Here is a 13,403-nt window from a genome sequence, read left to right as displayed (position 1 = left end):
AAAATTCAGAACGACATTGGGTTATAAAAAACTCATATGGAGAAAAAAATATGAAAGTTTAATTCAGATTATTTGTTTTTAAATTTCCAAGTAATTCGTGTCTAATAGCGAAAGCAATTGGGATCCTAAATGGTTCAACAATAATATGAGAGGGGAGATTCTAACTTCCTAGAGAATATACGTCCTAATTTGAATCCGAAATATTATTATTTTGGTTGGATTGCTTCCGTTTGTGATTAGCTACCATAAACTTAGGTTTTGCTTTCTTATCTTTTTACTTCAAATGATTGACAAATAAATATATTCACGACAATAGGAAAATGGAAATTAGTAGCATATAATAAGAAACTTCAAGTGTTGATGGCTTGCAGCGGTGTACTTTTAGTCCAAACACCATATCCTAAAATATATATATTATAATAACTATATTCATGTGTATTGTTTTTTCTTTGTATTGCAGTAACATGTTAATTGGCTTTTCATCTCTTCACTTGTGTCATGTTGTTATTAATCATCCATAGAAAATATTCCATTGATTATATTATGAATTTGATCATACATCATACTCAGTATAACTGGTTGAAATTAAGAATTTTGACATGGGTCAATATTTGTTAAATCCACAATACATTTATGCGTGTAAAATTAATTCATAAAAGTCTTCGACAACTTATTCAAAAAAACATCATGACAGTACCAAATAAATTAGATCTAACAAATTTGGATTATTCTTTTGACACAAAAAAAATATTTTTCTTTTCATTTTAAGACATTAAATTATTTTAAGGTAGTGACTGTCATTCGAGAACAGTGATTTCTCTATAAAAGTACAAATAATATTATTAAAAGCATGCCACATGATCCATCGCATGCACGAAATGGGAACCTTTCAAAACTAAAATAAAAATGCTAGGGAAAAAGATGGTTTTCCATGAAACTATTGCCACCATGGAAATGATTAATCAGTTGATGGGCCATCAAGAGGAGCAACTTCAGCGCAGATTTTAGGGTTTTGCTTTCCGGAAATGGTGGGCTTCACATTTGCACACTGAGATGTAATCGGACCTTGACTTCCACTGTACGTCAGGTCAATATCAGCAACTTCTACACCCTCACATGGTATGCTTTTGCTGCAAACAAGTTTGACTGCGACTGGAGTAGCAGATGTGCCTTTGATATTTTTGAAGCTAACTTTACTGACCTTAATTTTGATGGAACCTGAGCAGTAAAAAGAAAACATTATTGTCATATATAACTCAATTTTCCACTGTTTTTTTAAATACATTTTTCAGTTAATAATTAGTTGAACTAAATAAGGTACAATTTTAATACATACCTTTCGATTGCACTGATTCCATGGACAATATTCTTGGTCTATAATGACAGGATTACTGACGTTAACCATTTCAATATCTTCAAAATGCATGTCTGATGCTCCGAATGAACCAGCAGAATCCGGCCATGTTTTGATCCTGACACCGTTTGTAGTATCAATTAATTTGCATTTTTTTATTGTAACTCCTTCCACACCTTGTTCCCTGGTGTACTTGCCCAAACTTCCTATGGCAATGCCATGTCCTGGTCCACAAGTTACATCACTGATAGTTATTTGTTTGTTAGTATCTCCTACAGAGATACAATCATCTCCGGTTGCGATTTTTGTATTAAGAATGTTAATCCCTTCTGAACAACCAATGTGAATTCCATCGGTGTTGGGACTATTCCCTGGTGCAGTAATTGTCACATGTTGGAAGGTCAGATTTTTGCAGCCCAAAACATTGATATGGAAATTTTTGCTGTCCAAGGAAGTTATATCCTTCACTATTGAATTAGTGACGAAATTGAACTTCAAACTCTGTTCATTTGGAACAAATAAAAAGCTCTTAGTGTCAAAAGTATATAAATTAATTGAGATTACATATATTTAATAATAAACGATATTAGGCTATATTAATGTATATGTATGTATATATATTTATTTATTTAATGATTGAACACTTACCATGGCAAGCTTGGTGCATTCTTTCTTTTGGTGGCAATCATTCTTTGCCCAAGCTGCTTTTCCTTGGCCATCAAAAGTTCCAGTGCCTGACAATGTCAATTGATCGATATAATCCAACATAATCCACCCTTCTCCTTTCACTTCGCTCGGAGCTTGTAAAATCCCATCTACTTGGACCTCAATAGGACTCTTACAAGGGCCTTTGAGGCTGGCTCCACTTAATAGGTAAATTCCTTTTGGAATCAGTAATTTACTTGGAGTGATTGATGCACATGCTTCTTTCCATGCAGTTGCTAAAGCCTGTAGAGTGAATTACTTCATCAAATAAACGTTTATTGTATAAATTAAAATGGTCTATCAAATTAATTATATACACTTACTTGAGTAACATCAGTGTTGGGTTTGGCACCATACTTGAGTATATCAAAAACACCCGCACCAGGTTGACATTTAGCAGTAGACGCTAAAAGTAACAATAACAGTAACGCTACAAAGTTTGATGTAATAAATCCCATTCCTTTATGTGCCTTCTAAGCTTCTTATCTTCTCTTAGTCCTAATTGCTAACTTAGAAATTAGTATGAATGTTCCTCTTTATATATGTGAAGAAATTAACATTATTGGAAATTATCTCCCGATTCCTATGAGCTAAATTTATCAAAATCATTGAGAGGTTGAAGTTAAACAATTGCTTGCCTATTATTGGCATTTGCTTTGTTATTGGAACGACTACTTCTCTTAGTCACTTCAACAAAATTCATTCCGTAAATTTGTATCCGAGACAAACCTGCATGGCCACATAGCACAATACGTAACAAGTGGTGTACAAAAAATATGAGTAATTAATTGCGGATTTGATTTATAATTATTCAAATATCTAATCCTATTTCAATAATTTAAAATTTTAACTTTTTTTTTTCATTGATTCAAATGTTCTATATTTATGACAACTCGGACTTTTTTAACTAACTTAGACAGTCTTTTAACATTTAAAACAATAACGATAACATCACATATAAATAATTAAGATGTCTATTTGATATTTCATATAAAATCTACATAAATCATAATAATAACAAAATTGACTTTTGATAAACAATTGATCTCAACAAACAAACATAAAAAACTAATTTGGAGACTGAAATCTAGGTAGTAAATATCGTCGATTAGTCACCTTGTACGTCTTTGCTTTTTACTAAAAAAAATATAGAAGGAATGAATATTAAAACATGATCGGTCATTAGTCTTGCTCACGGGATCGGAGAGTCATTCACACACACATAATATGATTTATGATATCGTAAAACATGTGGGACCTAAAACTATTGTTAAAATATATAGTTATAACTTTGACAAATTAGACAAGTAACAGCTCCAAAAACTTGTTTGATGTCTCAATTTAGATGCTATAAGATTTTATGCGAAACCTAAACTTCAACGGATGATAATTGGTACCCAGTTAACAAAGTCAAGTAATCGTACCCAATTAAGTACCTCTTAATATATATGGTTTTCCCAACTCAACGCGGCTGCCAGTGAAAAATTTAGAAAGCAAAGGAATGTGATAGTTTAGGTCTAAACACCAACGTGGGAATCATTTTATCATAGTTTTCTATTTATAATTTTTTTCTTGTTTTTCTAGTTAGGAAAATCTTATTATAAATTCGTAATATTTTTCTGAAGTAAATCTTAGACTAATTATTTATTTTTAGATTTCTAAGTTAATTAATGAGATATTCATATGACTAATTCAAAAATATTAAATTTACCAATTATCCTACCAATAACCTTACTAAAAATATGGGCAAGAGGTAGTCTCTAAACTTTACTGTCAAAGCTCTTTTTCCTTCTTATCGACATATTATTTAAATTTGTTTAGATTACTAATTTAATTAATGAAGCATTCATATGAATAATTAAAAATATTGAAATTACCAACTATCCTACCATTAATATTACTAAATATATACACACCATCAAATACAAATCCCCATACTTTGTCTTAAAATGTAGTTTTATCGTATCAACTTGAACTTAGCTCAATTAGATAAGACATCTATCTCCAACTTAACCAAAAGGTCATATATTTTGAATTCCTACCTTCACGTTTTATACTAAAAAGAAAAGGAAAAAAAACTCATTTTTATCCGATGCAATATGAAAATTTAACCATTTTGTTCCAAATAGATTTGTGAAAATTCAAGGTATTAAGTAGAATTTAAAAATAGAAAAATGAAAACATAATTTTTGTAAAGATTTGGACTAATTTAAACTTTTAATTTTGTTTGGGGAGAAAATTGTAATGCCATGTGGAGAACAGAAAGAGCTCAAGGTGAGTACGGGTGTATACTTAGTTGCAAAGGTAGGAAGTAAGAATTTTGTGGGATGACAAACGATTAGGAGGTATGATCAACAGCACCACCCAACATGTCCGACCTTCGGGCCGATATGAATAATTGCATGTCGGATCCCCAACCTATAAATAGGGGGCCTCACTCCTGCATCAGGTATCGAATTCCATCTCGAACTCCCTATTAAATTCGAGTTTATACTGACCTAAGCTTCGAAGTGTTTGCATATCTTGTGCAAGGTCATTCCACATATGGGTCTTTCGGCTATTCCACCAATTATACCTTGACCAGGTTGGACCTTATTCAACTTTTCGTATAAACATTTGGTGCCGTTTGTGGGCACTATCGACATTTTAAGTCATTCCTAACTAGAGTTAAAATGGCACCAGCCATGTCAACTGATTCTAATCATCCCAATCGTTGTGCGATACTTCTAACCCTCAGCATGAGGGAACCTCTAAAGGAGGAGAGGATTGAGCTCGGGTCTAATTAGCAGGCGACTAACCTTGTAAGTCTACTCGAAATGCACTCCCACCGTTTCCACCCCGCCGGACCAAATGTTCGCATCGAACCCGTGGAGGGGGCACTAAAAAGACCGAATGGAAGCTTCTTCGTCAGGCTAACCCCGACACTTTAGCAGCAATGCAGGTCGAGTTAGATGATATGTTTGCTGGAGTTTGAGCCATGAAGAACTCTACAATAACCTGGTCGATGTGACCAGGACGGGACTCATTATTGGATCCAAGATGAGGATGAATAGTGTCCTTCCCAAGTGGAACGACGTAATGAAGCTGGGGACTACAATCAACATCTGGTAATTGGAAGACACCCATCCCATCTCCAGGGTATAGATAGTTGTATGGAAGGCACAACCTACGAAATTATTTCAACTACAAGGTGCGAGATGAGAATTTCGTTGTAAATGGAGGGAATGTCTCACAGAGCGACCTGCGTAACAAGCTCAACAACAAGGTTCAATCCAAGTACACACTGATCGAGCCTCAAGCATTGATCACCAGGAAATAGTGTGACCATATGAAAAGCAAGTTTGATGCTCAGGTCGAAGCCCTTAAGAAGAAATGCGAGAAGAAGGAATGTATTTCCAACAATGGCGAGCCAGGCAAATCACCATTTAGTCTAGATGTCTTAGATGCTTTAATTCTGAGCAAGTTTAAGACGCCCACCATGAATCCCTATGACGGATTTGAAGGACTACGTTGAGCTCTTTGAGGATCTCATAGACTTCCAGGTAGCATTGATGCCATCAAATATCGTGCCATTCAGATTGCCTTAATTGGGAGTGCATAGCTCTAGTACCAAAAGTTGCCAACAAGGTCAATCTCGACCTAAAGTCTACTGAGGAAAGAACTCATTAGCCAATTATCTTATTGACATTAAGATACAAAAACAACGACTCACCTTGTCACCATCAGGCAGAAGGAGAATGATACGTTGAAGGAGTATGTGGCCTAGTTTCAAGAGGAACAACTCAAGGTCATATATTACTCAGACGATTCAGCAATGTGTTACTTCCTAACAAGCTTGGCAGACTAGACTCTAACTGTAGTCAGATTGGGAGAAGAAGCCCCTGCAACATTTGCTGAGGTCTTACAAAAGGCCAAGAAAGTTATTGATAGACACGAGTATAGCTCACACAAAAACAGGTCGGATAGAGAAGAATCCTGACTAGAAGAAATCAAGTCGCCCTGAAAAGGGCAACTTTGACTCCAAATCTAAGGATAGGGGATATGCCTTCCAAACCTTATAGCATCACACTGATTACAAACATTCAGATTTTGGAACAAGTAGGAGCTCACCTTACGAAAGATACACTCCTACTACCATCCCTATCTCACAGTTCTTGACTAATATGGAAGAAACAAGGATGGAAAAATTGTTTAAACGTCCGGACAAGCTCATAGGAGATCCCAACAAGCGTGACAAAGGGAAGTATTGCGGCTTCCGGATCCTGAATTATTCGACACCGAGTGGTGTTGGGATAATTAGAGGATAGCTAAAGACTTCACGTGAATATTACACTACTGCTCTCAAAGACTCCGTCATGCACGCGATCTCCGAGAAGGCCAACCATGAACAAGCACCTCGACAAGAGCATCTACTTATGTGGAAAAGTTGGAGCTTGTTCCCTACTTAGCCCTGAGCGCATGTCATCATAGATACCAAGTTGGGGGCCACTAAGAGGGAGAAACTCATTAACTTCGTCGAAGTTAATTCAGATGTTTTTGAATTGTCTCACGAGGACATGTCAGGCATTGATCCAATGGTTATGGTGCACCGCCTCCATCGACCCATGGTTCCAACCTGTTTAGCCAAAAAGAGGCTTGTAAATAGAGATATGAGAGATGTAATTTTTTAGGAAGTGAAAAAATTGCTTAAAGCATAATATATAAAATAAGTTATCTATCTCGAGTGGCTATCTAATGTAGTATTAGTCAAGAAATCTAACGGAAAATGGAGAATGTGTGTGGATTTCACAATTTCAAGAGAGCATGCCCAAAGCATTGCTTTCCAATTCCAAGGATTGACTAGCTCGTAGACGCCACAACTAGGCACGAACTATTCATCTATATGGAAGCCCAGTCCATTTATTATCAAATTAAGATGCACATCCTTGATTAAGTACATACCTTCTTCATAATTGAATAGTGCTTGTACTGTTATAAGATCATGTTGTTTAGCCTGAAGAACGCATGTGTGATCTACCAAAGAGTGGTACAAAATATTTGAAAAGCAGATTAAGCGTAATATGGAAGTTTATGTGTAAGGACCGTTTGGAGTTAAAAAAAATAAATAATAAGAAAAATTGGAATAAGGGCATTTTGGTCGTTGGATAAAAAAAAGAAAAAAATGAATTTTTATTTTTGTGTTTAAAAAGAAATTGGGAAATTGAAAAAAAAAATAGGGTGCAAGTGTGTGTGGTGTAAGAGGACATGTGGTGGTAGGAAAATTAGATAAAAAAAAAAGAAGAGGAAAGGAAAAGAAAGAGAACGAAAAGGAAGAAGGAGGAAGAAAAGGGGATCTTGGCGTTTTCAACCGAAACATAAGGAAGAGGAAGAAATTGATGGTGATTGTGAGCCGGATTGAAGAACCAACCTTAGAAGTGGTAATTAAAGTTATTTTTATTTGAAGGTTTGGGAAGAAATAGAGGTTGAAGAGAAATAGTCTATGGCTTTGTTGTTTTGCCTAAGAAATCTCTTGAAATAGGTGTCGAACTTGGATTTCTGGTTTATGTGAATATGCGTATCGATGAGTTAGCTTCAATTTATGCGTTTTGGTCACATATCTGGATTGGTATAGTTTGCAGAAGAAGCTAAAAAAAAGAAATGGAGGGGAAGAAGCCATGGTACGGTGGTTTTGGGTCAAGGAACAAGATGATCAATAGTAGAGGAGAGAGAGTGTGGTTTTTAAATTAAATAAAAAAAAGGAAAAAAAAAAGAAGAAAAATGTTGGAAAAATTGGGCTATTTGCGTGAAATAGAGTGGGAGAAAGAAAAATTTAATGGGTTTGGTGGGACCCACCTGAAATAATTTGGTATTAAATCAATATTTCAGGTCAAGCGGAAATTTGAAACAGCGTACGACTCCCTTAAAGGATTTGTGAGTGGTTGTTTTATTAAACGTTTTTGGATATTATTATTGACTTACGAGTGGTTACTTTATTAAATGCTTTGGATATTATTATTGGAATTTGTGAGTGGTTATTTTATTAAATGTTTTGGATAGTATTATTGGAATTTGTGGGTGGTTTATTTTAGAAATGTTTTTAGAAGTATATCATGATAGAATTTCAAGAAAGTACATATATTATGTATGGTTTAGCATTTCTGCTATGAATGAAAGAAAATATGTTTTTTCGAGAATTTAGAAATGTTTATGAGAATTCAGAAATGCTCATGAGTTTAAAGAATTGTTTAAAGCTTATGAAATGTTATTTAGAAAGAGATTTCAGAAAATGAGTTTAGAATTTCATGAAATGTGTTTAGAAAGAAATATTTCAGAAATGGTTTGAGAAAGAAAGAAAAGTTCTTAGAAGGAAGAAAAGAAGAAATTTAGAAAAGTTTACGAGATTGAGAAAGAAATTTTCAAAACCACCATGTTATTGTATCCAGGTGATTACCCGTATGTTATGTGAATGTGTTTCTACAGTATATCCAGAAATACAAGGTCTTTGGGACCATTTTAATCCACGTGTTGAGAGAATTATTCTGCTGTGTATATTGAGATTACTCTATGCCAGTAGACCAGAAATAGAATTATTCTGCTCTGCGTATTGAGATTACTCTACGCTAGTAGACCAGAATAGAATGTGGATACATGTGTGGTGTCGAGTTTTCTGAACCTATTTATTGGTTGAAAGAAAATGTTTGATATGATATTAGAAAGTGTTTTCATAGTTTTGTTTAATGTTTCAGGAGAACGATTTACAAATTTATTTAGAGAAAGCGTGCTGTTACACGTTTATTATGAGAAAGTCTTTATGAGTTTTAGTTGCTCAAGTTTTATGAGTAGAACGGTTTTATAAGGTTTGTTTTGCAGAACTTCGAAACTTCAGTTGTTTACGAAAGAAGTTTTACAATATTATTTTTTTTGTATTAATTTACCACTCACTGAGCTTTTCAGCTCACTCTTTACCCCTTTGTTTTCCCCCCAGGTTGTATCTGAGTTTCAAAGAGAGAACGGACCAGCTTCTGCCACCCAGAGTCGTTAAGAAATTGCATATCATTTGTAGTTAAATCCTAAATAGTGTATCTAGAAGAAATTTAAGAATAGAAGTGATGTTAAAAATTGGTTTAAAAGTCTAGAAGTTTTCCGGCTATAGACTCTGCACCTAGTGGGGTCCATGGCCGGCGCGGTCTGTTCTTGAACCAGTAGGTGTTCTGGGACGGGTTGTGTCATTATGTAGATGATATGTTTGTCAAAAGAAAGCAGTCAAGATCGCACCTATCTGACCTTGCTGAGATATTCAGAGTTTTGCATCGATATTTGATAAAGCTTAACCCGACTGAATGTGTTTTTGGTGTATCCTTTGGCAAATTCCTTGATTTTATGGTTAATAATCGCGAAATTGAGGCCAACTTTGAGAAGATACAAGCAGTTCTAGAGAAGATTAATTAGTTGATGGACCATCAAAAGGGGTAACTTCAACGTAGATTTTAGGGTTTTGCTTCCAGAAACGGTGGTGGCTTCACATTTGCAAACTGTGATGTAATCGAACTTCGACTTTCGCTATACGTCAGGTCGGTATGAGCAACTTCCACACCCTCACATGGTATGTTTTTGTTGCAAATAAGTTTGACTGCTACTGGAGTAGCCGATGTGCATTTATATTCTTGAAGTTGACTTTGCTGACCTTAATTTTTTACAGAACCTGGGCAATAAAAAGAAACCATTATTGTCATATATATAGACCCTAAATTTTATAGTATTCAATTTTATCATTCGTTTTTCTTTATTTGATTTGTAATAGTTTTTTCTTGTAGAATTTTTGTTTAATTTTATAGTAAATTTTTCCTTTTTGTGTGTTTTATCAAGAAAAAATTAAAAATTAAAAAGTATTTAGTTTAAGTATCGATTTCCTTATATTTATCCAAATCAAATCTTGTTGAATAAAATAAAAAAAGTAATAAAATCAAAAAGATTTTTTTTCATTAAATGTGAATTTTTATGTTAAAATAAAAATTTTCTCATTTGGAAAAGTGTTAATTTAATTTAACAAAATTCGGTAAAAATCAAATCTTTTAATTAATATTTGAAATCATAATACTGTTTTTTTCATTTTTTAAACATTCCACCAATTAATAAAAAAATATTTTTGTCATTTAATTTATTGGTTGATCTTTTCCTAGAAAAGTGGTGAGTTTGAATTCATCCTAAATAGTAGCTTGGTGGCTAGGTTTTGGGGATAGATCACAAAGAGAGGTCCAGTACCTTCAATTTTTCTCTCTTTCTCAAGGTTTGCTCCCTTTTGTCATTTTTTCTCTTGGTTCGTTGCTTTATGGTCTTTCAATTTTTTTGAATAAAATTAATTTTTGATAGAATAAAGAAACACAACTTTTGGTGATAGGACGTGTCTTTTGTAAAGGATTACGAAAAGATGTAACTATTTGAATGGCCACAAATAATTTATAAACTGTGGTTTTTTTCAGTTTTGGATGAGAAAAAACTCATCCCTCAAAATATTCTATATTTTTACTTCTGTACGAGTACTTAAATACTTTGAGTTCGTTTAGTCCTGTGCGTGAAGTACTGCATTCATTGGTTGGTATACTCGTCCTATCTTGGGAGACAATTGTTTATGAAACCTTGAGCACCATAGAGAGAACAAATTTGTCTTAAGGAACAACGCTACATTGGGTTCGAATTGTTTATTTTCGTGTTTCCTTAAAATTGTCTACATAATATCTAACAGTCTTAAGACAAATTTTTTCATATTCTTTGTTTATATATCTCTCTAATTTGTGTCTTAATTCATGTGAATTTCATGTTTATCAATCCTATTTTCTTCATCGTGACTTTATACGTTGTAATATTTTTTCTCTCTATTTGTAAATTCTGGCTCTGTCATCTTTATTGTTTGTAAATTTTGCTTACTTAAATCAGTATTGGTGTTGGTCCAATATTTATTTATATTTATCGGTTTTGATTCTATTTTAGATCTCTTGGTTGGGTGTTGTTTTAATTTCTCTTTTTAAGTCTGTTGCTTTGAGTTCCTTCTCAATTGCATGGTTCTTTGAATACTGATCTTACTTTTGTTACTCTGTTTTAATTTTCTTTCTGTTCGTGTAAGTATTTCAAGATATTGCTGTTTTTGTTTTCATAAGTTTATTCAGTAAGTTTATTTTTTTAATTATTATCTTTCATGATTACTTTCCGTTTAGCGTGTCCAGATTATTTTCAAAGTTTAATTTTGTTTTCAATTTGGGTGTTCCTTCGCTGTTGTGTGTTTATTTCACCCAAAATCTTTTTTTAATTAAAAAATAAGTTCTACTACATTCTGTCGCACACAATTTAATTTAAGTCTATATATCGAGTGTTTCTTTTTAAGATAAATTGTTCAGTAAAATTATTTATTTTGTTTATATAAAATTTCATGAAAACGTTTCTGATTAATTCACAGAATGTCTTCGATGATATCGGAAATTTATAGTGGAAAAGCCTGAGAAGTTTAATGGAAATAACTTCAAACGATGGCAGCAAAAACTGTTGTTGTATCTCACAATGTTGAGTTTGGCAAGATTTCTCAAAGAAGATGCTCCTATTCTGGATGAAGGTGAGACTGACAAAGAAAAGTTGCTTGCACTCGATGCATGAAAACATATAGAATATTTGTGCAGCAACTATATTTCGAACATGCTGGACAACACACTCTACAATGTTTATAGTGGGGTTGATTCGGCGAAAAGTGTTTGGGAATCGCTAGAGAAGAAATACAAAACGAAAGATGCTGGATCAAAGAAATTTATAGTAGGAAAATTTCAGGACTATAAAATGGTTGATTCCAGAACTGTGATAAGCCAGATTCAAGAACTTGAAGTCATTTTACATGAGATGCATGCTGAAAAAATGTCTGTTGGTGAATCTTTTCAGGTTGCATCGATAATTGAGAAGTTATCTCCATCATGGAGAGACTTCAAAAATTATCTCAAGAATTGAGGGGGATAGCTAGAAACCTGAGATAGAAAATGGAGCCAATGATCCTATGATCTCAAAAGCCAATATTGTAGAAGGATCTTCTAATGCCAATAATAAGAAGTGGAAGTTTTCTGGGGCTGGTCCAAGTCAGCCACATAACAAAGGCATGAAGTTCAATGGCAATTGTTATAACTGTCGAAAACCTGGACATCGTTCCAAAGATTGTTGAAAGCCAAAGTCTTTCTAGAAGAAGAAATCAAATGCTCAACCACATGTAACAGAAATGGATAATCTTTCTGATGGGGTTGCTAACATTGATTTATCTGCTCTAGTGTCTAAATGTAACTTGGTAGGCAATACCAAATAATGGTGGGTAGACATTGGAGGCACTCGTCATATGTGTGCAAATAAGTGGATTTTCTCTACTCATACATCAACATGAAATGGAGAACAACTTTACATGGGTAATTCTTCAAGTTCCAAAGTTGAAGGACGAGGAAAAGTGGTGCTAAAAAAGACTTTTGGCAAAGAACTGACCCTTAATGAAGTGCTTCATGTTCCCGACATTCACAAGAACCTAGTGTCTGGTTCTCTTCATAGAAAAAATGGGTTCAAACTGGTATTTGTTTCCGATAAATTTGTACTTCGTAAACATGACGTCTATGTGGAGAAAACTTACTTAAGTGATGGTAAATTCAAGATTAATGTAATGACTGTTGTACCAAAGTCCCCAACTATTAATAATAAGAATGGTTCTTCTGTTTACTTGATTGACTTTTCTGATATTTGGCATGGGCGGTTGATAAGCCTTGATTAAAGGCTAAAAAAAAAAAGGTTTTCATGCTTAGTTGAGAGTTACTTAGGATGAAAAGTGTATGATCATACACCTATCTTGGCAAAAAATGTGCATATTTTGTGATTAAGGACTTGGGCATTTAGTTATAGGTAAATGAAGGTTAATTGTGTAAATAGGTTTATTTTGTAAGGAAAAATTGAAGATTGATGATCAAAATGCGTCAGGCACATTGCACGCGAAGATTTCCCAGCTTACTAGAGGAATGTGCCAGCCACATTACCTTGAAAGATCTAGCTTTACAATGCTTCAGCCACATTTGATACCCTGATTATCAAAACGTAACCACTTTTGACCAAGTATTGGTCCAACATTTAGTCTTACTTCCTAAGATCTCTACAACAATTAGTGGCTACCCATTTCCCATGAAATTCTCAACACTTTGTTACCTCCCAAGCCTATAAATTGAGCTTCCATGGATCACTTCAATACACTTCATTTTCGATACTTTAGTTTTTCTTTTCCACCTTGTTATTAATTTTAGTTTAGTAGTTTTTATTTAAGTTTTGTTTTTCAACTATTTTTCTACAATTATTCTTTGTTTAT

The 13,403-nt window shown here is 33.9% G+C and overlaps 1 protein-coding gene and 1 long non-coding RNA gene across 3 annotated transcripts; one reads left to right on the top strand and one right to left on the bottom strand.

The window, feature by feature from the left end:
* Nucleotides 1-872: 872 nt before the first annotated feature.
* LOC148207269 (exopolygalacturonase-like) lies at nucleotides 873-2,587 on the bottom strand. Of its 2 annotated transcripts, none has more exons than XM_088118454.1 (4): nucleotides 2,383-2,587; nucleotides 2,003-2,302; nucleotides 1,333-1,855; nucleotides 873-1,218 (listed from the first exon to the last, which is right to left on the bottom strand). In XM_088118454.1, the coding sequence occupies exons 1-4, from the start codon at nucleotides 2,515-2,517 to the stop codon at nucleotides 959-961; spliced, it is 1,218 nt and encodes a 405-aa protein (XP_087974580.1). In that variant the 5' UTR covers nucleotides 2,518-2,587; the 3' UTR covers nucleotides 873-958. The 2 variants fall into 2 exon arrangements, with proteins under 2 accessions (XP_087974580.1, XP_087974579.1); XM_088118453.1 differs by having other exon boundaries at nucleotides 1,020-1,218; nucleotides 1,337-1,855.
* A 4,751-nt stretch (nucleotides 2,588-7,338) lies between these two features.
* LOC148207268 (uncharacterized) lies at nucleotides 7,339-9,178 on the top strand. Its single transcript, XR_015788067.1, has 3 exons — nucleotides 7,339-7,476; nucleotides 7,925-7,969; nucleotides 9,024-9,178. It is a non-coding gene; the product is annotated as an uncharacterized LOC148207268 (long non-coding RNA).
* Nucleotides 9,179-13,403: the final 4,225 nt, after the last annotated feature.

This window comes from Momordica charantia, unplaced genomic scaffold, assembly GCF_013281855.1.
Source record: "Momordica charantia cultivar OHB3-1 unplaced genomic scaffold, Mcharantia_2.0 BLBB01000160.1, whole genome shotgun sequence".
In the NCBI taxonomy this organism is placed as follows: domain Eukaryota; kingdom Viridiplantae; phylum Streptophyta; class Magnoliopsida; order Cucurbitales; family Cucurbitaceae; genus Momordica; species Momordica charantia.
Note: the sequence above shows the minus strand (reverse complement) of the source record. Positions and strands in the feature narration are given on the sequence as shown.